This window comes from Mesocricetus auratus, unplaced genomic scaffold (genome assembly GCF_017639785.1).
Source record: "Mesocricetus auratus isolate SY011 unplaced genomic scaffold, BCM_Maur_2.0 Super-Scaffold_100018, whole genome shotgun sequence".
Classification (NCBI taxonomy): domain Eukaryota; kingdom Metazoa; phylum Chordata; class Mammalia; order Rodentia; family Cricetidae; genus Mesocricetus; species Mesocricetus auratus.
The window spans coordinates 742,292-769,055 of NW_024429199.1; the positions used below are offsets into that span (position 1 = coordinate 742,292).

The 26,764-nt window shown below is 41.1% G+C and overlaps 1 protein-coding gene across 4 annotated transcripts in view; it reads right to left on the reverse strand.

The window, feature by feature from the left end:
* Pdss2 (decaprenyl diphosphate synthase subunit 2) overlaps positions 1-26,764 on the reverse strand; it is a 218,033-nt gene that overhangs the window by 50,597 nt on the left and 140,672 nt on the right. For 3 of the 4 annotated variants that reach the window (XM_040758279.1, XM_040758277.1, XM_040758280.1), the window contains 2 exons: positions 9,206-9,262; positions 495-668 (listed from right to left, as the gene is read on the reverse strand). In XM_040758279.1, coding sequence (XP_040614213.1) covers positions 495-668; positions 9,206-9,262 — 231 coding nt within the window. The remainder of the gene's footprint in view (positions 1-494; positions 669-9,205; positions 9,263-26,764) is intronic. The other variant, XM_040758278.1, reaches the window with a different exon arrangement.

The window sequence follows — 26,764 nt, forward strand, 5'->3', positions numbered from 1 at the left end:
GATGTTTTATATTTCATATGTCTTTGAAAGGAATGAGTTATTAAGGTATTTCTCCCTTGTAGCCTCTCTTACTCTTGGGAGTGTTTTTACTTTTTCTTAATAAATCTATGTTCCAGTTTCGATAAAAAATTAAATCACATATTAAAATTAAAGCTATCACTTTTATTCAGTACAAGTTTTATGAACTTTTCACAATTTGTTTTACATAAGGATTTACAAGGGAACTGTAGCAAAAATAAAAAGTAGTCTACCATTCTGTGAAGGTGATATTATATATTATTTGATAATTCTTTCAGGTAGTAAGAAAATATAAACACCAAAATTACACAGTACTTGCCAATTATACTGCTTATATCACTCCTACCCTCTCTTGACTGACATATTTCACGTACACAATAAACACTCTTCAAGACATAAAAGCAGCTTATTAAATGCCAGCAATCTTCTGTGTGCATTTATCGTACTTTGTATGCAGAAGATAGGGTGTGCAATACCTTATGGCTCATGGCCATGTGCTTCCCATACTGAAACGCCATGTCCTGCACCTCAGCATCATGCTTTGCTAATTCCATTGCAGCCTGGCAGCTCTTGGCTAGCAAGGCACAGTGGGACAGAAAGGTCTGCTCCTTCCACGTCGACACTCCAATGTCATCTGTGATAGAATGTTCCTAAAAATGTAAGAAGGCAACGGTGAGAAGGCTTTAGATAAATTTAACTGTTTTTGAAGAATAAAAGCATTAAGAGCTGGCCAGGTCTGGTGGTGTACAGTTGCAATCCTGGTAACTGAGAGGCAGAGGCAGGAGGATTCCAGGCTAGCTAGAGCTACCCTGTCTTAAGAAACACTAAAATGAACAAACAACAAAAAGAAAGAAAGTAAGGAACAATTCAGAACACTCTCACTGCTGCAACAAGACAGAGCTGAGGAAGCTGAGCCCTGCTCCAGCCACCGAAAGCAGTGCAGGCTAATGAGTACAAGGGGAGAGAAATGCAAGGCACTGGAGTTTTCATTTTAAGCTCGAGAACGTCTATGTTTAAAACAAGCGCGTGGAAACTTAGAGATCTAAATGGACTCCTGCTTATATGCACTGTCAGTTCTGGAATGTCACCGAGTATTCTGAAACACAAGGCTCCTACTGCATTCAACTTATGTGAAGATAGCGAAGGCGTAAAGAAGACAGTGTACATCGGGAAAACTAAAATTTCTACAAACAAGATTCTTGAATATAGCAGCAAAGGGTATAATTAGTAATGAACATGATCATCTATAAAAGTAGTCAGAAAGTGTTATAGACAAGGCCTTTTATTCTACTATATATACATATATTAAAAACATAGAGCTGAGCATGGTGTCACACACCTGAGGAGGCAGAAGGATCCAGAGTTCAAGGACAACCTGGACCACATGAGATGCTGTTTCAAAAACCAACCGCCAACAGTACAATGAACAGGGCTTTGAATACTTGTGCTGGTGACAGGAAGAAGGCGAGTGAGCGGATGTAAAGAGGTAGCATGTTCAAGAGCATGGGTCCCAGCCCCCAAATCTAGTCCAGTGTAGTTAACGGCAGCATCCACCCTGAAACCGGGCAAGTGGACACGTGCGCTCTGTTCCCTGAACAGTGCCATGGAACCGGCAGCTCATCCTCAGATTGTGAACCAAAACAAGCTTCTCCTTTGGAAAGGAAGGAAGGGCAGAAGGGAGGAAGGAAGTGTCACAGTTACTGTTGTACTGCTGTGGAGAGACGCCATGACCAGGCCAACTCTTATGTAAGGAGTTGCTTACTGTTTAGTGTTAGTCAGTCCATGATGATGACAGGAAGAGACACACATGGTGCTGGAGCGGTGGAGCTCTAACACCCTGGTCCATCTGCAGTAGTGGAACACAGACAGACACTGGGCCTGGCATAGGCCTCTGAGACCCCAAAGTCCACCCCAGCAACACACTTGCTCCTAGTCCTTCTAATCCTTTTCAACAATTCATTCCCTGGTGGCTAATCATTCAACTATATAAGAATATGGAGGCCATTGTCGTTCAAACCACGACAGAGGGGTAAAGGTGGCAGGGAGGGAAGGAGAGTATCAAGGGTGGGCAATCTTGAAAACAGAAGGCCATGTACTACTACAAAGGGAGTAGAGACTGGGGTAGGGCAAGCAGGAACATTGAATTTCTCCCAGCCCCACCTGATGATGAGGTGCTGGCGAACTGGGGCTGAGAAGATGGCTGCAGGGAGGATTTGAAGTTCTTGCAGAACTAAATTTCAGTCTCTAGCACCCATGTTGGGAGGTTCACAAAAACCTTTAACTCCAGTTCCGAGGGGTTCAAGTCTCTTCCGGCCCCCTTGGGCATGTATCTATGCATGGAGCTATACAGACATACATAATTAAAAATAAAATAAAATAAAAATATGTATTTTGTACAGACAGATAATGGAACAAAATAGAAAGTCCAGACAACAACCAAAATTTACTATGTTTTATGGAAAAGTTTGTACCATTTACTAGAAAGAACTGTTTGGATAAAAACGAAGCCTGATCTGCCTCACCCCTCACACGTGGACCTCCTAATCCCTGGAACCTGTGCATGTTACCTTGTACATCAACAAAGGCTTTAACGACCAGATGGAAGTTAGGATTGAGAGATGAGAGTTAACTAGGTGGACAGCATGAAACTACCTTTATTTCTCTGTTTAGGCAGGGTCTCTGGTCGCTTAGGTAGATCTTGAACTCCCGATTCTCCTACCTTTATCCCCCCCAGTGCTGGGATGAGTTATGCACAATCATGCCCTATTTACACATCCTGGGAAGACAGGTACCTGGGTCAGGGTTGTAAAGAGATGACACAGTAACAGCAGAGACAAGTGAGCTGCTGGATCTGAAGATGGGACTATGAGCCAAGCAATGAAGGTTAAAAACAAAACAAAGACCTAGGTCAATCTGTGAGTTTGAGGCCCGTCTTGTTTACAGAGTAAGTCCAGTACAGTCAAGGCTACATAGAAAACTAAACAACAATAATACCCCAAAAGTAGGATAGGCAAGGGCATGGATTTCCCTAGAGAAATTTCCAGGGCTTCTTTTGTCACCTTCTTGTTTTTGTGGCTTCTCACTCTTGGCTGGTGGATGGGGAAACTAGATGGAAATTTCTGTATTTCTATCAAAATCACTAATGTATTTGCTCCACAACCTAGGAATTACGCACCTAGAAGTCATTTTACATACTACACACATGTACAATGGAAACAGTAGAAGGTCACAGTCTTTGATCATCTAGCTGCCACAGTGATGTTCATTTAAACACAGAATCCAGAGTCACACTGGCCTGTAGGATGTGTGTGTGAAAGGCTGGATTGTTCATTACTTTCTGATCTTTGTTTAACACTCCACTTCCCTTTAACCATCTACTTCTTTTCCCGTTGTTTCCTATCTCCTCCTCTGCTTTAAACAGCTTCTCTTTGATCATGTCACGCTCCTCATAGTCTCCTTTGGTGGAGGAATTATTGTCTGTCTCCTTCATCAGAGCATAAGCTCCATGAAAGCAAGGATGGCAGTGACACATGGACACAAACCCTGGTGAACATACAAGCACCTGTGACGGTGTGTAAGGTGTGTAATATGTATTTATCAAATCTTTTCTTTTTCTCTCTTCTGTTTCCTTTGTCCTTCCTATCTTGGCTGAAATAAATAATCAAAATAATTACCCTTTTGTGTCTCTCATTTTCTTATAAATCTATAAACTCTACCCCCCTTTACAGTAACAAGCAATAACTTTTGGGCCCAATTGTTATCCAAAATATCCCCTGTGAGACCTGCATTTCAGCTACACAGGACACTTAGTTATTTCTTGAGTTAAATACTACTTTTATATTTGTAGGATTTTTGAAATATAATTCTCTTCCAAGGGATTATTTTCTATTCTTTATCCACTAAACTGAATATCTCCAGTATAAATATACTTTGAAGAATATTCTCAAATATTCCCACAAATATTTCTTTTGAAAAACATTACCTAGTTGTTGTTTGATACAGTGTTAAATTCCCCCAAATTGTGTGAGTGATTATATATCTATTTCTCTGACAGATGGCCATAGGTCCTAATCATTTTTATATTTTTAACCATTTAGGCATCATTTAATTTTCAATAACTTTTGGTTAAGTGAATATAATCCTGTTTATCAGCTGAATTTATTATGGAGTTCTTTGTTTTTTAAAAAAAGCTAATGGGCACAATACAATTATAATGGAACTACTGGTACATGGTATTCCAGGGATGGACCTCAAAACAGGATGCTAACTAAAAAGAAATTATGGAGTAGTTAAGAACACTTGTTGCTCTTGCAGACCTGGCTCAGCACTCATATGGCAGCTCACAAAAGTCTGTAACTCCAGTCAGAAGGAACCTGATGTTCTTTTCTGGACTCCATGGGACCAGTCACACACGTGGCGAACATGCATACACATACATGCATACATTTTATAAAAAGTTATTTAAAAATAACTCAATTTATGACTCTTGATTAACTTTTGGTTGTGTGTAATACACTCATTTACACACTGTGGGCCAGATCTCTGCAAAGCAATTTAGATATGAAGACTGATAAGCTGCCTGTCCCCAAGAAGCTCATGGTCCAGGTATAGAAAAGAACAGAAATACACGCACACAGAGACAAAGCTTTCAACACACGTTAGATGTGACTAGCCATTTTTGTGGCATGTTAAAATTACACATTAATTTTACTGTGTATTACTGTCTATGTGTATATGTAATTGTGTATATGTAAAGGCTAATTGCAGGACCTGAAGCCACCAAGGGTTTAGTTCTGTTCATGACGTATTTCTAACTGGGATTTAGACTCTTTATTATTCACCACTTTTATATTTTTAAATTATTCATGGAACATACAATTTCTGAAAAAGATTATTCAGATAACCAGAAACAATTAATTTATGGTCCCCTGAAACCTACTGCCATAACTTAATTGGACCATAAGTTAATAACTCTGCTCCCAAGTTAATCAGAAATGTTATTCCCTGAACATCAAGTTATTACCTATTATGAACTTGGGTTATTAATGAAGCACAATCCTTCTATTAATTTCTACCAGACTATCATGTATATACTAAGAAAATATGCTCTAGAAAAATTAATGCATAATTTAAAAATGCCAAGAAAACTGTGGTATGATAGCCACATCTAAACCAGTCTCTTTAAACATCAGATACACAGAATGGGTGTGAAGGGGCTGAATGTAGTCAGAGTTAACGATTTAGATATACTTACTGCAGTACAGTATGTGCAGGCTTAAAAACCAATTTAAATTTTATCTGAGATTTTCACACATGTAATCCTATATACTTATTTATTTTGAGCAGGGTTTCATGTAGGCTAGACTGGGTCTCAACTTCTTACGTTCAAGGATGACCTTGAACTCTGGATCTCCTCACACCTACCCTAAGTGCTGGGACATGGATGTGTACAACATACCCTCTACAGAAAGTTTTCTTTTTCCCTTTGTGGTACTAGGGACTGAACCAAGGACTTGCAGCATGCCAGGAAAACATGCTATCATTGAATTATATCCTCAGCTTTGTGTATGTACGTGTGAAGACAAGGTCTCAGTACATAGCTTAGGGTGGCCTTGTAATTAGTATTCTTTTCTTTAGCATCCTAAGTGCTGAGATTCTAGGCCTGTGTTGTAATGTCCATCCAGTCTTATGTGAAGTTTCTTTGTGTATTTATGTAGTTATTTGTCTGAGACAGGGTCTCTTTATATAGCCCTGGTGTCCTAGAACTTAGAAGACTGCTTGATTCAGCCTCCCAAATGCTGGGATTAAAGGGGAGTAACAACATGCCTGGTCATATACAAAGATATTACTGAAGACTTATTATATATAAAAAGATGATCTACTCAGTGAATTTTATTTTTGATGGGCTTTATTTTAGGAAGGGGTAATATATGTCACTATGTATACTGAATAACTGTCAGAGGTATCATAATTTAGGTATCATGTTACTTTGCTCAAGATTTATTTTGCTTGGTAAAGCTGTTTGAGGTAATAGGAAGAGTAGGTTGATGCTGCCTGAGATGGCAACATTGGTGGTCTAGTCACTTGAGTATATGGACATCTGGGGTGGGATGGCTGTGAACACTGGTGTGTTACTAAGAACCTGTTTCTTTTCACTTTTTGTCTGAGATGCACACTCTGAGCTGCTTTGTTGGTATGGTAAAACATTTGTTTCTATTCACGGGAGGTCATTTGTTACCGTGGCTATGAGGGCTTCAAGGTTAGGTCCATGGCCACTGGACAATCACAAACATGCTGGGCCAGGGAGAAGCCAGAATCTGTTGTGATAAACTGTTTTGATCAGGAGTTTTAGAAACTCAGAAGCTGACCATCTGTGCAGTGGAAAGAATGTTTTTAAATTATGCAGAGGTTGGCAATGTGCTCAGCTTGGAGCATGTGCAGGAAATGAGTATGTGTATCACCAAATGTACCCTCACACGCTACTCTATACAGATACTTTAGTTCATGCTACCCACTTTAGATTCATGTTCTGGGTCACTGTTGTCATAAGTACAACCTAAGTATGGGTTGGGTAACTGACTAGATTCCCTTAATATCACATTTTAATGCTTACATTACTTCCTTTGATTATTTTTGTTGGGGGGGGCGGGTCTCATATAGTAACACAGCAGAGGATGGCCTTGAGTTTCTGAGTTCTGGGATCACAGGTGTGGTTACTACATCTGGTGTACTTGTCAAATAGAGTATGGGGCTGGACGGATGACTCAACCATTAAGAGCACATACTGAGTTGTGAGGACCTCAGCACCCAGGTCAAGTGACCACAACTGCTTGTCACTCCAGCTGCAGCAATCTGATGCTTTCTGGAATTTGTGGGCACTGTATTCATGTGTACTCTGCCACAGATAATTAAAAATAAAAATAAACAAAATCTTAAAGATGAAAATGAGACAAATATAGGAAAGCTTCCCAACTATCTGAATTTCAGGCTTTAAAGGAAGGAGATGAAGGGAATCTGATTCATCCTATTGGATGATGATATTTCTACATTACTTAACATGTCACCTTCCACCTCAAGTTTTAAATATCATAATTCTTAATTACTTAACAGGTTAAGGAAGAACATATTTTGAGTAAGACCAAACACAAGTAAGTGGTAGAGATAATTATCAGATACACAGTAATTGGATTCTATTTTGTTTAACACAATAGAAATATATGCATGCTTAATATGTTTTTTAATTTGATTTTTTTCTGTTTTTTTGAGACAAGGTTTCTCTGTGTAACAGCCCACGCTGTCCTGGAACTAGTTCTGTAGACCAGGTAGTTCTTGAACATACAGAGATGCTCCTGCCTCTGCCTGCTGAGTGCTAGGATTAAGGGCATGTGCCACTACTACCCAGCTAATTTGAAAAATTTTATGTGTATGAGTGTTTTCTCTGCATGCATGTCTGTGTACTACATACATGCCTATTACCTATAGGGGCTAGAAGAAGTATCAAATCCCCTGGAACTGGAGCTATAGACTGTTGTGAGCCACTATGTGGATGCTGGGAATAGAACCAGGATCTTCTGGGAGAGTATCAAGTACTCCTACCCGTTGAGCCATCTCTCCAGCTCTCTTATCTTCTAGGGTTAAAAGTAGGTTGTATGTAAGGGTGAATGATGCATGCCATCAATATATCGGGAAAAAAGGCACTTATTAAGCTTATAAGTAACATTCCTTGTAGAAATGCATTGAAGAGGTCTGTAATGAATATGTCTTCAGGAATCATTAGGCAATATAAGAAAAGGATGGTGTGTTAACTGCTTCACCCAATAGGACAAAATAATTTGTTTTGAATTATATCCTATGCACACAGGAGATAGTAAAGTAGGTATATGTAAGTTTTCCATTCATGTAAATCATTTTAAAAAAAACGGAAATGTGACAAATGTATATTACTAAAACCCTTCAAAAGTGTTTTTAGGGGCTAGGGAGCTGGCTCAGTGGGCAAGTGCTTGCTGTGCAAGCTTGAGGACCTGGGATCCCCAGTGTGCATCTGTAGCCCCAGCTCTAGGGGAGGGAAAGAAGGGCAGAAGACAGGCAGGTCCTGGGAGCTCACGATTCAGCCAGTCTCCTGCAGCACGGAGCTCTGGCTTCAGTGAGAGACACTTCCTCAGGATTGGATAACAGTGATGAAAACGAATACATGCTCCTGAGCCCACTCCAGGGATTTCCGGCAGGAAGCTTTAGTTCCTTGCTACAAGGACCACTATGCAGGACTATTCATGTGATATGACAACCGGCTTCCCAAAGGGAGTGACTCCTGAGTAAATGCAAGACCACAGGGAGCTTCTTATGCCTTTACATCCCTGTCTTAGAAAGGAGAGCACTGGGAATACTAGGGGGTAGGGCTCGCTCATAATCTACCGCAGATGGAGTCTGTGATTAGTTATTGGCTCAACAGTCTGAATATTTTAGTCTCTTAAGACATTCTGCCAAACTGCTTTCCAAAAAGGCCTTTGAGCCACACACTGATGAGCCAATTCTGAGACTGTCTTGCTGCTGACCAACGTTATTGTTTTGGTTGTTAACAAGTAAAAAGCGATACATCATTACAAGTTGAGAAGTCATTTCACTGATTAACTGATTGTATGTCTTCCTATTACAGCTTGATCCATGCAAAAGTTTAGCTTAAGCGAGGATGAGCAGGCAGGGGGGGTCAAGCCAAGTGTAGCCTATGCACCACTGATGATGGAGTGAGGCATGAATAAGACACTCTTCTTGACTACAGATGAATGAATGTCTGTGTCTTCTCAAATGGAAACAATGAAGCCATGACTCTGAGCATGGGTATCTTTACAGCAAGAAAGTAATTAAGGTTACATGAGGTCTTAAGCCTGTGGCCCTAACTAGTAAGATTAGTACCTTTGTTGTTATTAGGTATCAAGAAACTCTCTACTACTGTCTTTCTTTGCTATGTGAGGATACCTCTAGACAGGGGATGTCCACAGACAAGGAAGAGAGCTTCACAAGAGATTAAACTGCCTGGATCTTTAAGACGTGTAGCCTCTAGACTGTGATAAAAGGTCAGCCTGGTCTACAGAGAGAGTTCTAGGACAGCCTGAGCTACACAGAGAAACCCTGGCTGGGGGGTAGTGGTTAATGTTTTCCTTTCTTTTTATTTTTTGAAACAAGGTCTTACTATGTAGCCCTGGTTGTCCTGAAACCTGCAGTGATCTTCTTGTCTTTGCAGTAAAGCCTGTGGATGAAAAAGAGGAAGCCAGATGAACAACACTCATTTTTCTTTGCTTTTGATTGTGACACACTGTGAACAGCTGCTTTATACTCTGCCCACTAGGCTTCCCTGCCATGATAGACACACCCAGAGTATGAGTCAAGGCAAACCCTTCCTTCCTCAAGTTGCTGTCAGATACTTTGTGACTAGTGACTAATAAGCATTTTTATACTCTTCTTCCCACATCTTTCAGCATGATCTTAAAAAAAAAAATCAGAATGTTAATATGTTGTCTTAAAGGTTTTTGAATATATCCCCATTCTGGTTATCTATTTCACTCCACCTCAAAATTAGTGGCATAAAACAATAGTCATTTTTTTATTCGCAGATATTTTTTGTGGGTCAGGACTTTAAACAAGGCTCTGTGAAGATGGCATAGCTGTTTCTTGATGGATCTCAGTTGGGAAGGCTGGTCTGGTGTAGATTCCTGTTTGTTGTGACAAAGCATCCAACAAGATGCACTCAAGGGAAGGAGAGTTTACTCTGGCTTACAGTTCAAGGAGACACAGTTCATTAGGGAGTAAGGTACAACAGCAGGGGCAGGAGGCCAGCTGGTCACAATGCATTCAGAGTCAGGAAATAGAGAATGAACAGAAAGTGGAGATAAAACCTCAAGGTTTCTTCCTCATTGAGGAAGGCTCCATCTATGCAAGCTGCCACAATCTTCCCAAACAGTGCCAACTGGAGACCAAGCCATTAAACACACAGTCAATGGACATTTTACTTTTAAACCACAACAACTGGGGATAATTCCACTGGCTGGGGGTAGACTAGGTGAATTACCAGGGATCTGATTCCAGCAAGAAGACTTATTCATGCAATCATCAATCAGTCCCATTTGGGACTAACGACTTGAACATCTAGTTCTGCAATGTCCAAGAAACTTTTCACAGATAGTGCTTGAGTCCCCAGGGGGTACTGTGAGAGGGAATGCTTCAGGAGAGCATTAAGAGGTTCCTCTTGTGACTAGGAAGCCTCACAGTGCCACTTCAACGATACCCTTCTGGCCATGGTGCTCTCAATTCCTCTAAAATTCCCAGGAAAAAACATGGGTTCACACCACCAAATATGAGGCTATGGGAAGAGACTCAAAAAAATTCTTTTCTCCTCATTTTTAACCAATATAGGCTATCATTATTACCTTTATTATTTATTTGTCTTTTGAGATAGGGCTTCATGTAGAGCAGACTAGACTCAAACTTAACTCTATGTCACTGAGAATGGCTTTGGACTTCAGATCAGTCTGCCTCTATCTTCTGAGTGCTGGGATTGTAGGACTGGTTCATTGTGCCTGGTTCATGTGTTACAGGGAATGAAACCCTGGACTTTGTGCATGCTAGGCAAGCCCTCCACTAACTGAGATACATCTCTACGTCACCTCTAGCCCCCTCCCCTCCCTTTTGAGACTGGGTCACCTATATCCCAGGCTAGCCTTAAACGTTCTATGTCATGGAGGATGACCTTGAACTCCTGACCTTAGAAAAGTTCACAATTTGGTCCTGGATGTGCTCACCCTGAGATGCTCATGAGATTCCAAGAGGAAGTGTTGAGCAAGCACCTAGTATTTAGCTTCAGAGCTCAGGAATAGCTTGTGATATAGACAAAGTGGAGTCTCAGTCACACACAGATAGGTGGTAACAGAAGGCATGGTTATACTTCACAGATGTTTTTTCTTGTCATCTGAACAGAATGGTATTCTTTAATCTTTTAGGACTCATATTCTCTCTCTCTCTCTTTCTCTGAGGACAACTTGCAGGCATCAGTTTTCATCTTGTTCCATGTGAATTAGATTCTAGCAGTCAACCTTAGGTTTTTGGCCTTAGTGGCAGGGATCTTATTCACTGAGCTATCTTGCCAGCCCCCCAGGATGGCGCTCTTATAAAACAGCTCATACACTTCATAGTGATGTTTCATTGCTCAGACAAACACACAGTCTTGTGATGTTTGACTGTCAGTCAGTGACCTAGGGTACTTCTTCTTCTTTTTTTTTTTAAGATTTATTTATTTATTACATATACAGTGTCCTGCCTACATGCCAGAAGAAGGCACCAGAGTAAATTGTTAGATGGTTGTGAGCCACCACATGGCTGCTGGGAATTGAACTCAGGACCTCTGGAAGAGCAGTCAGTGCTCTTAGTCTCTGAGCCACCTCTCCAGCCCCTGACCTAGGGTACTTCTAAATGGTTAAATTCGATTAAAAACTGAACAAATAAACTACTTGCCAACCAGATGCACTCTAAAGGGGCAAGTGTTTAACCAAAAGGAACCAGATGCACTCTAAAGGGGCAAGTGTTTAACCGAAAGGACCACTGAGCACACTAAGCCTTCTTCGCGTCACCAACAGCCATCCTTCTTCTCATCCTCTGAATTGACTTTGACTAAACTACTTTTTAAAAGTTTAGTATAAGACAAATACCACGAGACTTGACTTCAATATGTTTATTGAATACCTTGATGCTTTTGAAACTCCTTCAAATAGAAATATTTTATGGACACACACACACACACACACACAGTATGTTTGTGTAGGACAGAGATCACTGGGAGAATCATCCTCCATGTCTCTATATCTTATTTATTTTTATAAACTATTTATTTGGGGGTGGGCTGCAGAGATAGATTACTACCTCTGCTTATCCAGGGGACCTGACTTTATTCCCCCCACCAACATCAGGTGGCACACAACCACCTGCAACTCCAGTTCCAGCGGATCTGACACCCATGGCTCTGAGTAGCAGTACTCACCTGTATATAATCTCATATAGACAGGCATACACACACACACACACACACACACACACACACACACACACACACACACACGTCTTCAAAGAAAAAAAAAACAAACCCCTTCTGTTTCTAATCTAGAATCCCCCAACCCTCTCCCAGTCCTTCTTCATCCTTTTTATGGGCACAGTCTAGAAAGCCCTGGATTCTTCATGTCTAGTACTGTGTTCTTCTGTCTTCACACAGGTGCAATGATGTCTACACCTAAAACACTGTGGTCCTCATCAAAATGCACAAAAGCACACTAGATACTGTCTTTGTATGTAGCGTTAGAATCACCACTGATGAAGATTTGGTGGCTTTGGCCTGATTCACGATTTGGATTACAGACAGAAAAATGCAAGAAGCACAGATGTGTGGCCCAGCCAGAAGCTACAGGCCTCACAGAGGAAGCAGCAGAGGTGCGGCACGAGGGCAGCTGTGGTAGGGTGGGGACTGCAAAGCCCAAGGACGCTGCTGAGTGTGAAGTCCTGAGCAAATGTGCACTGCTGACGTGACGTAGCCATGTCGAGGACTCCCAAGTCTTGGACCAATGGGATACTGACAAAGCCATCACCGTGAGTCTGAGAGTTCATAGACAACCGACCAGACTGTGTCAACACTAGCAATTGTGGTTTCTTCTTCATGGACATTTACAGCCTCAAACTGTTCACCTACAGAAAACTCCTACCGGAAGTAGTCAATCCTCCCCGCCCTCCACAACAGTACCTAATAAACACACTGAGATTTTGGGTTGCAGCAGTAGCTTGTAGCAGAACACCATCTAATCCTAGCTTTACTATATGTTCTTTCTTCATTCCCTTGCTGTCCCTAGCCAGGGTCTATCTACAGACCAAGCTGCATAGATCATGGCGTTGTAGGAATTCTGTAGATTTTTCATGAGAGGATTAATGAACAAAGAAACATTTTTTGCTACCAGTGTTTCACAAACATGCTTGCCAGAGCTTTCCTGAAACACTAAGTACAAATTTTGCTGTCTATAGTATATTGATATATATTATTTATGATTTAATAAAGCTTGCCTGAGGATTCAGAAAGCAAAGTCAGAGTCAAGCTATAGAAGTCAGGCAGTGGTGGCATATACCTTTAATTCCAGGACTCAGGAGACAAAGGCAGATGGATCTCCCTGAGTTCAAGGCCACCCAGGCTTATACAACATTGAATCAGTTTAAAAGAGTAACAGACCTCATGCCCTTAGTCCCTGGATGCATGAGAGATATTTAAGACAGGAACAGAGTCAGTAGGAGGTATTCATTCTCCAACCATGCTGAGGAGAGGGTACAGTCTGAGGCTTGGTGAGAACTCAAGGAGACAGGATTAGCCCATTCAGCCTGAGGTAGAGGTAAGAGCTAGTGGCTAGCTGCTTTGCTTTTCTGATCTTCAGCTTGAAGCTTGAACCCTAATATCTGTCTCTGGGTCCATTTATTTTTCGTGTCACACCACAGGTTGGGGATGGTTCATACTAGGCTTGCTCAATGGCTCCTAACCCTGGAGGGTGGGGAGGGGTTTAAGCTAGAAGCTTTTGGTCAGATTCACAGCAGCTTCCTAATGACAGGTATGAGTGACTATAGTTTACTATAGGTAAAGTCACCCTCAGGTCCAGTGACTTTGGAGCTGTGAGTGGGATATACCCCTGTGATCCCTGTAAAGAGAAGCTGAGTCTGGAGTGAGGGGGAGCAAACTTATGCAAACCACCAGATCCCTTTGGCATTCCTGGGTTTTCCTGTTTCCATTACCAGCCATTGTGTGTTGCCTCATACTGCTTCGTTTCAACGACCTCCAGCTGGACTCCCTGCGTCTCATTTCTTCAGCTTGTGCATAAGTTCTTCTCATTGTGAGGGCCAAGCACTAGACGAGAAGTAACTTAAGGGAGGAAGACTCTATTTTGGCTTATAGCTTCACAAAGGATACACCTCACCAAGTCAAGAAGCAGAGAGCAGACAGGAAGTAGCCAGGACACGAAACAGCTTTCAATTTACCCTGTTCACAGTTCTACAACAAACTTCTCATTGAATAAGATCCCATGCTGTCTTCCTACTGCCTTTTTAAAATCTCAATTCCTGAACCCAGACGACCAACATCTACCTGCAGGTGTATTTATTCCTTTCAAAAGGCTCTCCTTTGCTCAGCAGGGCTCCAGCTCCAGCTCTGTTACATTGTTGCCTCCATTCAGCTCTCATTCACTCTGATTGCTTGCTTTGTCTAGCGCAGGTGGGTGACTTTTGTCCTGAGTGGCACCCCAAAACAATGCTACTGTTGTTTTCTTTAGCGAGGTTTAGTTGAACCTGGGCCCAGAACCCCTTTCTCTTGGCCTGTGCTTGAACTGATTACTTTGGAGAATCTCTCATAACTGCCTGCATTTTTATCATTCAGCTCTCAGAGGGGCCTTCCATGAACAGCCAACATCCAATTGCCCTAATACTGTACTGACTGTCCTAACACTAGGCAGGTATTTCTTTAGCTCTTTTGTTCCTGTGTGTATTTACTACAGTCCTCTCCATTAAGGTGGCAGTTCCATGAAAGTAGAGATACCTTACAGCAGTGATTCTCAGTCTTCCTAATACTGTGACCCTCTAGTTCAATTCCTCATGTGACGATGGCTCCCACCATAAAACTATTTCATTGCTACTTCATTAACTGCAATTATGCCACTGTCATGAATCATAATGCAAATGTCTGATATGCAACCCCCAAAGGGGTCATGACCCACAGGTTGAGAACCGTTGATCTTGTAACTTCCATACAGCAGATACTCAAAAGTCCTGTGAAATAATGAATAAGTCTGATGTCCGATGTTAACTACTGACAAAATAAAACGTCAAGCCTCCCCACCTCCCTGTGTGTGTGATTCCAGATGTCTAAGTTGTTCTCTACCTGTTTTTGAGACAGGGTTTCTCCCTGAGCCTGGAGCTCACTGATTTCGTTGACTGGCTGGCCCACGAGCTCCAGAGAGTTCACAGTCTGTTTCTGCTTTCCTCCCTCCCATAACTGGGGCTGCAGATATTCACCCAGGTTTCAAAGATGTTAGGGATTTGAACTCAGGTCCCCATGCTTGTATGAGCAACATTTTACTGCCCTAGTCATTTCCCAAGCTCCTGAGTTCATTTTGATTCATTTTTGCTCTATCTTCTAAGATTAAGTTTAGAACTAACAGAAATCGCTTCCTCTGAGAACTCCCCTTCCTTTCTCTTCCTCCCCAACCCCCTTTCTTTCTTTGATGCAGGTGGGCCTTAAACCCCCATTCTTTTACCTCAGTCTCTTGAGCACTGAGATCACAGGAGTGTATGACCATGCCCAGTTATGAAATTCCCTTGGGAACTTGAATTCTTTTCTTTTCTTTTTTTTTAAGACAGGGTTTCTCTGTTTGGCTTTGGAGCCTGTCCTGGAACTAGCTCTTGTAGACCAGACTGGTCTCAAACTCACAGAGACCCACCTGCCTCTGCCTCCCAAGTGCTGGGATTAAAGGCGTGTGTCACCACTGTCCTGTGTGGGAACTTGAATTTTTAATGTGCTGTTCCCCCCCCCCCCAGTCTCTCTCTATATGTGGGACTTGCCATACAGTTTTTGGGTAAACTGATATATGGGGATTTCATGTGCACACCTCTCCACTGAGCTGTGCACACCCTCAGATCTCAAGCTGCTGTCGTCTTAACTGCTGCTGTGGCTTGGCTGTCTAGCAGTACTCAGTCTATTTTTTGGCACAAGCAGAAATGCAGTATGTTTACTATTAAGCACTTTATCAATGATGCTCAGTTCAGCCCTGCTTTAAAGTTCTTTTAAAAACAGTGTGCTGGTTCACTGTACAGCAACTAGACACAAGCCAGAAGCATTTTGGAAGAGGGAACCTCAGCTGAGAGAAAGTCCCCACTGGATTGGCCTATGGGCAAGCTGTGGTGAGTTTTCTTGATTGATGACTGATGTTGGAGGGCCTAGCTCACTGTGGATATATGTTTCTCTTATTGGTTAATGATTAAATGCTGATTAGCCAGTAGGCAGGCAGGAAGTTTGGGTGGGGCAACCAGACTAGGAGAATTCTAGGAAGAAGAAGGAGGAGCTGCCAGAAAGACATCTTGTAGCTGCTAAGGGAGCAAGAGGGCTGGCTATCACCTGTAAGCCAAGATAAAATGGAGATACATAGAACAATAGAAATGGGTTAATAATTAAGAGAGAGCTAGCCAATGGAAGTCTGAGCCATCAGCAAAACAGTTTGTAATTAATAGAAGCCTCTGTATATTTATTTGGGACTAAAGGGCTGCAGAACCAGGAGGAACAGAAACTCTGTCCTCACCCCTGGACTGCTGTTCTTGGGTTCTATACGAAAGCAGGTTGGACAAGCCATGAGGAGCAAGCCATCGAGCAGCATTCTTTATGGCCTCTGCTTCAGTTCCTGTCTCCAAGTGACTGTCCTGACTTCCTCCCCTTCATCATGGACCGGAAGCTGTAAACTGAAATAAACCCTTTCCTCTCCAAGTTTTTTTTGAACATGGTGTTTTATCACAGCAATAGAAACTCTAAGAGAAATGTTTATTTAATTTGTGTGCTCATGTATGCATGTGGGTTTGTGTATGACAGCATGCACGTGCAGGTTAGAGAACAACTTACAGGAGCTGGCTCTCTCCTTTCACCATGTTAACTTCCAGTAATTGAATTCAGGTTGCTGGACGTGGTAGCAAGAATCCTTACCCACTTAGCTATCTCACTGGCTCAGCTCAATTGTTAATAAAGGGTTTGTAATGACATTCCAGCCAGATTCCAATAGACATACCTTAATTAGATTTTATATTCCAATCTCTTCACTATGTTAACTATCAGGAGATGGAGTTCCTTTTCTGAGAGTAGTGTCCTTACTGAGATATCACCACTACCCTCTGGTTTCTAAGTGATGTTGACAACCAGTTGTTTATAATTCTATGTTGAAAGCACTGCTCTTACATAATAGTTTAACAAAAAGAAAATCACTATTTGTGCTCTTTGTTTAAAGTGCCTGTGATCAAACTCAGGACCTGGCACCTGCTAAGCAATCACCTGAGCAATATCCCCTTGTTTAATGTTTGGAAAAAACAAGAACTATCGATAGTATTAGTACCCAGATAATGCAAACATGACATATTTTCTTTTAGTATTAGTCAAGAAGAAATGATGCTAACTTCAAATCCAATTGCAGCAAATAAAGGTTGTGCTATGGTCACTCCAACTTGCTCTCCATAGTCTCCATTTCATTTTATCTTTCTGTGTGCACCAGTGCCTATTTACTTTTCAGTCTACAAGGAAGAATTTCCACTTCCCATCTCTGGAGCTCTTGACTTTTTTATCTGAAAGGTCTGCCAGACTCCAACATTAATCTAACCTCAACTAAACTGATCCATTTTCTCTAAAAGCAATCTTCCTTCATAGCAACTTTATCATCTTTTCTTCCCCTCCTGGTCAACCAGGTACAAAACTGGTATCTTTTTTTTTTTTATTCCCATGACCGAAGTGCTTAACATACACATTCAATAAACACTTAGCATATTAATATAAAGGCACTATATCTTTTACTTGGGGGGGTTGTGTTTGTTATTTTATAAAAAGATGTTATAATGTAGGTCAAAAAGTCTTGTGGTCTAGCACTTCTGGCTAAGATGGTTTTTTGAAAGAATTAAAACATTGGACAAAATACATACAACAGGATGATCACAGTCACTGTTCTATTTCTGTGAACAGACACCATGACCACAGCAACTCTTATAAAGTAAAGTATTTCATTATGGGCTTGATTACAGGTTCAGAGGGTTAGCACATTATCATCATGGTGAGGAGAGCACTGTGGCATATAGGCAGACATGAGGGAGGGAAGGATGGAGGCAGAGAGAGAGAGAGAGAGAGGAAGATAGAGAGAGAGAGAGAGAGAGAGAGAGAGAGAGAGAGAGAGAGAGAGAGAGAGAGAGAGAGAGGAGACTGGGTGTGGCTTAGGTCTTTAAAACCTCAAAGTCCACCTCCAGTGACACACTTCTTTCAACAAGGCCACACTTCTTAATCCTTATAATCCTTTCAAATAGTGCCACTCTTTGATGACTAAATATTTAAATCTATGAGCCAATGGGGGCCACCACATTCCACTCCTTAGCCCCCATAATGCATAATGAAATGCATTCAGTAAAACTTCAAAAGTTGCCACAGTATTACAGTCTCAACACTGTTGAGTCCAAAGTTCAAAATCTCTCCGGAGAATCATGGCAGTCTCTTAACTGTAATCCCCAGTATAAACAAAATAAAAGAGCAGATCACATACTTGCAACACACAGTGGCACAGGAAATACATATCATCCCCCCCCCCGCAAAAAAATACTGAACTAAAGCAAGATCTAAACCCAGCAGGGCAAACTCCAAACTCTGTGTCTCCATGTCTAATGTCAGAGTGTTTTCCAGATCTCCCACTCCTTCCAGCTCTGTAGCTCTGTTGTTTGCAATACATTTCTCTATCTTGGGCTGGTCTACACTCTATTAGCAGCTCTCTTTGGCAGATGTCCCATGACCTTGGCACCTCCAACATCTTGGAGTCTCCAATGACATGCAGGCTTCACTTTTTTAACAGCTTCATGTAATAGCCTTTCTGGCCCTCCATGTAAGGACACTCCCGACAGACATATGCCTGGCCTTAACAGTTTTCCTAAGACATGGAGGGAAATTCCGCAATCCCTTTCTTGTATCCTTGACTCTAAAGCCATTATCATCATGGTGGGGAACATGGTAGCGTGCAGGCAGACAAGGTGCTGGAGAAGGAGCTCAGAGTTCTACATCCTGATCCATAGGCAAAGAGCAAGAGAAACTGGGACTGGTGTGAGCTTTTGAAATCTCAAAGTCTACCTCTAGGGTGACATACTTCCTCTATCAAGGCCACACCTCTTAATATTTCTAATCTTTTCAAATAGTGCCACTCTCTGGTGACTAAGCATTCAAATATATGAGCCTATGGAGACCATTCTTATTCCAGCCACCTCAAAGACTCATAATACAAGATGTTCCAAGTTTTAAGTCAAGCAAAGAGAAGAAAGAGTGATCTCTGAGAAATGGGAACTAAATTAATGTCACAAATGTTTCATATACAAGCTCGACTGAATGCCAAGTCAGTGGAGGTGATAACATCCTGGAGTCGAGGAGACAGACCCAGGTTTCTAGTCAGGCTAGAAGAGTTAGTACAAGTTAGGGGCTTGAGTTCACAGGGCAGTTTACAAGAGACAGCAGAGCAAAGGGCTCTGGAATAACAACCTCTGTTAAGTCTTCAGCTTAGTACCATCCATCTCCAGTATCTGTAGGCTGTCGAATGCTGATAACTGTCAATACATCCAGATGTCCATGTCCCTTGTATAGAATGGCATAGTATTGCATATATCTGCATATTTTTCCATATACTGTATTTTTATTTTTTTGTGGTGCTGAGGATCAAGTCCATGTGCACACTGGGCAAGTATGAGATAACTGAGCTATCACCTTGGCCTTTCTTTTTGCTTTTTTATATGTTGTCTCATATATAGCTCAAGATAGTCTTGAACTCAAGAAACAGTCCAAGGGGCTGGTGAGAAGGCTCAGTGGGTAAAGACACTTGTCACCAAACCTGACGACCTGAGTTTGATCCCTGGGACCACAGAGTGGAAAGAGGAAACCACTTTCCACAAGTTTGTCCTTGCTTTCCACATGAATGCCATAGTGAGCATGCATTGAGTGTACATGCACATAATGAATGAATCTAGTCCAGGCTAACCTTGAACTTGAGAGATCTTCTTGCCTTTGGCTAGGATTAGATGCATTCACCACCACACACAGCTTCTTCCTATATACTTTAAATCTTTTCTGGATTACTTAAGGTGATGACTGATCCCGTCCATCCATCCACTTTTGAGGTAAGGGCTCATATACCCCTGACTAGCTTTTAAATCATTATGTAACAGAGGATGACCTTGAACTTCAGACATGCCTGCTACCTTTCAAGTACTAGGATTATAGGACTGCAACAACAGGCTGGCTTTATGTAGTAATGGGGATAAAACCAAAGGTTTTGTGCATTGTAGATAAGCATTCTACCTAATGAGCTACATCCTCAGCTACAAGGCAAATCTTGAACATCAGTTTCGCTGGGTTAAGAAGTGCCCAGGAGGCTAGTAAAGCACCTCACTAGACAAGAGAGCACAGGGGAAGCCCCACCCATCCCAGAGGGTAACAGCAACTGTCTGCAGTGCAGGTATTCTCCCTTCCTTCTCCTGGCTGCCATGATCTGACCTGCTGTGCTCTGTCACATTCCCTACTATGATGGACTGAAATCTCTGAAAGCAGGAGCAAGACAAATCCTTTCTCCCTAAGTTATTCATGTCTGGTTTTGTGTCACAAAAACAACAAAAAAGCTATAAACACACACATAATAAAATGTAAACGCCATGTAGAAGAGGGTGGTTATAATACAGCATTTAGAGAATAATGGCAAACGAAGCTAAAGGATTTTCATCCAGTTAGCTGAATGTAAGCATGTGTAGATACGGAGGTCTGAGTGTGCACATACAAATGTGCATGTGCAAGGAGGCTATCAAGTCTGGGACAAGAATGAGTCAAAAGGACAGAAAAACAACCCCTAGATCACTCTTGGTTGGGAAGAGATCTGGAGAAATTTAACATCACAGACCATCTGCAGGTTTTACCATCAATAACTGCTACTGAAGTCCCACACGACAATACTTAAAAGTAGCAGCAGAAAGGATCAGTCTGTTTTCAGTGACTTCACTGCATCCATGATAAAGCTCAAGAATATTTATGCATGCACAAAAATACCTAGCAGAACAATTCACAGTGTTGGAACCCAATCAAAGACAACCAGGAAGGAAAATACAAATCACGATGAGGAGATAAACCAGTCAGTTGAACCAACAACATAATGATACAGATGATGTAATCAGTAGACAGACATCAAGAGTTTTCATAACCATATCACATATAGTCAAGAAGCAGCAAGAAACACTAAACTTATTAAGTGGAAATAGAGATGACACTAGCACTTGGGAGGAATAGGAAAGACTGCAAAGAGTCTGAGACCAGTGAAACTATGTTCCGACAACCAGGGGAAAAGGGAAGGGAGGAAAAGAAACAAAAGACACAAATGAGCGAGAATCAGAATGCTTATTAGTAAAATGATAACAATGAAAACTAAAAAGGATCAAATCATTAAGATAACTCAGGAGTCAATGATGCTAAAGGCTAATGTGCCTTTTATATACATGACGGAGAATTAGAACTAGAAAAAAATCCACAGTTGCACTTGCTAATTAATTATGTTAGGGTTTTGTTCTTTTCCAGACTATCTCATGTAGGCCAGGCTGGCCTTGAATTCCTGATCCTCCTGTCTCTACCTCCTACGTGCTGGGATTACAGACATGCACCTCTATGACCATTAAAATGAACATAAAGACTCTAATACATCTTTCTCTCAGTAATTGTCAGAACAAGCAAAATTAAAACAACAAAGAGTAAATACTTAAATGACATGACCAACCAAAATGGCTTAGTGGCTATTTAGTTCCAGGAACAACAGTGTGTATGTACCTTTTAACTGAACATGGAACAAATTTCCTGATACATTATATCTGGGCCTTAAACAAACCTACAAGAAATTTAAAATAACTCGAATTGGGCTGGAGAGATTGCTCAGTGGTTAAGAGCACTGGTTGGTCTTCCAGAGGACCCAGGTTCAATTCCCAGTACCCACATGGCAGCTCACAACTGTCTGTAACTCCAGTTCCAGTGAATCTAATGCCCTCCTCTGGCCTCTGTGGGCACCAGGTATGCACTTGTTGAACACATACATATATCTTCTGTGTTCAGTAGAGGCATGCGTTCTCCAGCCACACTGAGGAGAGGCAGCAGTTTGAGACTTGGTGAAGAGCTTGTGGCCAGCTGCTTTGCTGTTCTGATATTCAGTTTGAAGTTTGAACCCCAACATGAGTTCTGTTTTTTTTTTTTTCATGTTACAGTTTCTCTTCCAAAATGACTCTAGTTCATGTCAAGTTGGTGGACACTAGCCAGCACAGAGCACTATATACCCATTGTTTGACACACAAAGTCCTCTATTAAGTTTCTATCCAAAAGAAAAGAGCAACACTATTATTCCTAGATAAACCCAAGAGATATGGACTGTTCACATGAATGTCCCCAGTAGCTTCATTTAGAATATCTTAACATTAGAAACATCTTTAATGTTCACTAATAGATCATAAACTGTGGTAGAGTTCTACAATTGAATGTTATTTAGCAGTAATGAACTATTCATATATGCAGCATGGATGCATTTCAACATCACTAATTTATAGTTATTATAGATTGCTTGGTTCACAGCAGACAGTATAGGATGGAGGAATGCAAAAGAGGAAACTATTGGAGGTGATGGATATGCTTATCAACTTAATTGTGACAACAGTTTCTTTGGTCCATACATAACATTTATCTAGACATCAGATAGTACACTTTAAGTATTTCCAGCTTATTGTATATTAACAATACCCCAAAATACGAGAAAAAATCTTTCATTACAATCATTCTATGTCTTTCTAAATAATTAATTTAGCAACAGGTAGGCAGGGCTACTATAGATATGCCAGTACTGTTTTGGTATTAGAAATACAGTGGCACACTTCTTGTAGGAAGGAAGAGACTTAAAGTTGGTAATAATGATAAAAAACACCAGATGGTACCACTTTTGATTAAGATAAAAATAATTAAGTAGGATAGCTATTAAAATATTTCCAACTGGGTGTGCAGAGTGCATTCTGAAAAGGCAATACTGATGGTGATATGAACGTCAGAAAGGGCAAGAGTGTCAACGTGGAGCAACACCACAGATCCCTTTCTATGAAGCAGCCTAAAAGCCTCTCGTCCTCTGAGAAGGCCACTCTGACTGTATAACAGTTGTTGATCCGTCTCTGGAGCGCTGGATTCCAGGAATGTGCCACCACGCCTGGGCTGCAGGGTTATTTTCCCCTACTCCTTTATTGTTACTTGAAAGAAGCCCTGATCTCAACTGTCTTCTGAGTTTCCCACCTAGATGTGACATCTTGTTTGTGTTCCTCTCCTGTCATTTTCTCCATGAGCACTGTCATTTTGCTATGGCATTTTAGACCATGGCACAGAGCCCTGCAGCACCCATGACTTCTAGTAGACTCAATCACCTTGTTTTTATTTTGACTCCAAAGTTACCTAGGAGCCAAAGGAAGAGAAGTATAAATACCAGACAAACACAAGACTCAGACTTATCCTGCCCCACAAAATTTACAACTAATATGTAAAGTATGAACTGTGCTTTAAAAAGCCAGCTTGGATGACTACAATTTCAGTGACTGTTAATTAACCAGAGAACCCGCTTCTTTTTTGGGTCTGGGGCAAAGCCACCGCAGGCAGAGACTGCATGAAGCCAGGGAAGCAGGCACAGCTTCTCAAAGGACTGTGGGTAGCTTCCTAAGGCAGAAGCAGTAATTGATGAAGAAGCAGATACAATTTCAGAAAATGGGCATGTTAGCAGTCCTGACACACTGTTCCAATTTTTAAATTTTGTTTTTAAGTGTATTTATATTTATGTATATGGTGTTTTGTCTGCATGTATTTCTATTTTTAATTTTATATGCAGTGCCAGTGGAGGCCAGAAGAGGGCACTGGATCACCTGGGACAGGCATCACAGATGGCTATGAGTCTCTATGTGGATACTGGGAATTGAACCTGAGTCCTGCTGGAAGGGCAGTGAGTGTTCCCAACCACTGCACTATCTCTTTCTAGTTTCTGCCTCCAAGGTGACTTAGGAACTCACTTTGAAGAGTATAGGGTCAAATCACAGTTACAGTAAAAAATAATTAGAATGGCCAGGTGGTCTGGCTTTAATCACAAAACAGGGGAGGTAGAGACAGGTGAATCTGTGAGTTCAAAGTCAGCCTGGTTTACATAGCGAGGTCCAGGACAGTCAAGCTAAACAGTGAGACTCTGTCTCACAAAAGCACTTATACACACACACACACACACACACACACACACACACGCATGCACACAAGCATTTGCATGAATGAAAGTACACAAAGGAAAACAGTGGCCAAAGAAACCAATTACAACCTTTCAGGGGCACACCTAGTAAAGTCACTGTGCATGCTTAGAACTCCAATAACACATGTGAGCTATGCATGACATGTGGTCAGTCATTGGACACTCAGCGCTCAGGGTTTTACTGTGTCTGGTCTTCTGGACACTCTTAGCCTGGAATGAAAGACAATCCCAAATTCCCAGAATAGGAGGTGTCCAGCATAAACCATACCAAATGCAGATGCAGCCCAGGCACTGTGAACTGTGTTTATCTACCAGAGAGGGGAGAGAGCTCCTAAAATCCAAGATCACACAAGCAGGCTTTTCTAAGGATAGCAAGGCACATCCTTTTATCCATTAATCCTTCCATACACGAGTCCTGTATTTGCATCATTTCCACCCCTCCGCATCCTCCATCTGACTTCTCCTGTGTATCCCATTCTCAGTCAAATTCATGACCTCTTCTTTAATTATTATTGTTATATTTATAACATTACATATAAAAAAGTGCATATGTAGAGATAAAATAGCATCAGAGTTTGTGTGTGGGAGGGGAGCTTCTGGAAATGTAACTAGGGCCTTGGCATACTCTAGGCAAGTACTTTATCACTAAGCTTCATCTTCAGCTCTAGATTTTTTTTAAAAAATGCAAACAATGTGAAATACAGCAGAGTTATATGCATGAAGATGTTATCCTACTTAAAAAATGCAAACACAAAATTTGTGCAATGGTTCAGTAATTTACAGTATAGTACTTATGAAAAAATCTATTAGACACTAAATTAAACTTTGAAGATATTTTAAAAAATATTTTTTATTTTATATATATAGGTACTTTGCATGCATGCATGTCTGAGTGTGCCTCATGCCCTTGGAGACCAGGAGAAGACATTAGATCTCCTGGAACTGGAATAACAGAAAGTTGTGAGCCACCATGTGGGTGCTGGGAATCAAAGAATATTTTCTTCTAGGTCTTTTGCAGTAACAACAACAATGATAATATAACTTTGTTGAAATGCTTAGATATTTATGCTTGTTATGCCAACATTAATGTTAAAGTATGCATTTATCAGGTACAATGAGAACATGAGTATTCTGCATAAACAGGGCTTACACCTGTAAAGCATTTGCCTACATCCCAGTACTGTCCCTCCCAGGGGTCAAAAACGTATTCTGGCAATGTTACCCTAAACAAAGGTTCTAATCTTGGCATTAATCTTAAAACCACACAATCCTATCACTAAAAAGATCGAGAACATTTGAGTTGCCCTTTGCAGAAGCTTACTCACTGTCTTAGGCATAGGAGTAGCATGGTTCCCCTTTACACCACTGATATATAGGAGAATGCTTAGAGAGTTAAACTGACTATATACGAATTACTGCAAACAGCAGTTTGCTTTTTAATCTATGTATATCTGGGACATTTTATTCCTTGCTATAAAAATGAATTGGTGTGAGAATTGGAAACGGTGTGTAATAAAGCTGCATAGGCTGGCAATGCAAATATATGGCAAGTGACTGCTTAAAATGCCGGCTCCACTTAACTGCTTTATTTTCTTTGCTCCTCCTCCTCCTCACTTTTTAAAAGGATTCATTTATTATTTGTGTGTATGTATGTGCGTCTGTCTGAGTTTATGCTATGTGTTCCACATATAGGCAGGTGTTCCCAGGAGGGCAGAGGACCTCAGGTTCCTTGAAATGAGTTACAGACAGTTGTAACATGCCTAAAGTAGGTGCTAGGAATTGAACTCAGGTCCTCTCAAAGAACTACAAGAGCATCTATCTATCTATCTATCTATCTATCTATCTATCTATCTATCTATCTATCTATCTGGACAGAGTTTTACTATGCAACCTGGTTGGCCTGGAACTCTGTAGCTGGCCTCTGCCTCCCAAATGCTGGGATTAAATGTGTGTACCACTACACCTTGCTTTTACTTGGTTTCTTTAATTAGCTATTACAGAAGAAAACAGGTAAAATTTTTTTTCTTATAGAAATTCTTAAAAAGTCCAAGTGTGCCAGGCATTGGTGGTGCAAGCCTTTAATCCCAGCACTCGGGAGGCAGAGGCAGGCGGATCTCTGTGAGTTCAAGGCCAGCCTGGTCTACAGAGTGAGTCCAGGACAGCCTCCAAAAAAATACAGAGAAACCCTGTCTTGAAAAACCAAGAAAAAAAAAAAAAGAAGTCTAAGTGTTAATTTTTATTGTAAGGAAGAAATGGTTCACAAGCTAGTAAATGCAAGAGTAAAAATATATATTTTCTTACAATGAGTAGAACAAAGGGTGAATTCCTAAATTACGTTGTATGTTTCAATGATCACAATTCATCTACACTCTATTAAATATTAGCAATGTAAGCTATGTGTTTTCAGTGCTTTAGGAAAATGAGGTATGCATAAACTTCTGGAGAAGGTGATTTAGAAAGAGCCCAGTTCTAACCACTTCTCACTTTACTGCACCCAGAGTCAACAGATATTGGTCCCAGAAAGCTAAGCTGCTGCTACAGATCTCCACTACTGCATTAACTTGGCATATGGAAAACAGAGCACTATTGTATTCTTTTATCCCTAGAGAGATGAGACGATTTGCAGCTCACTT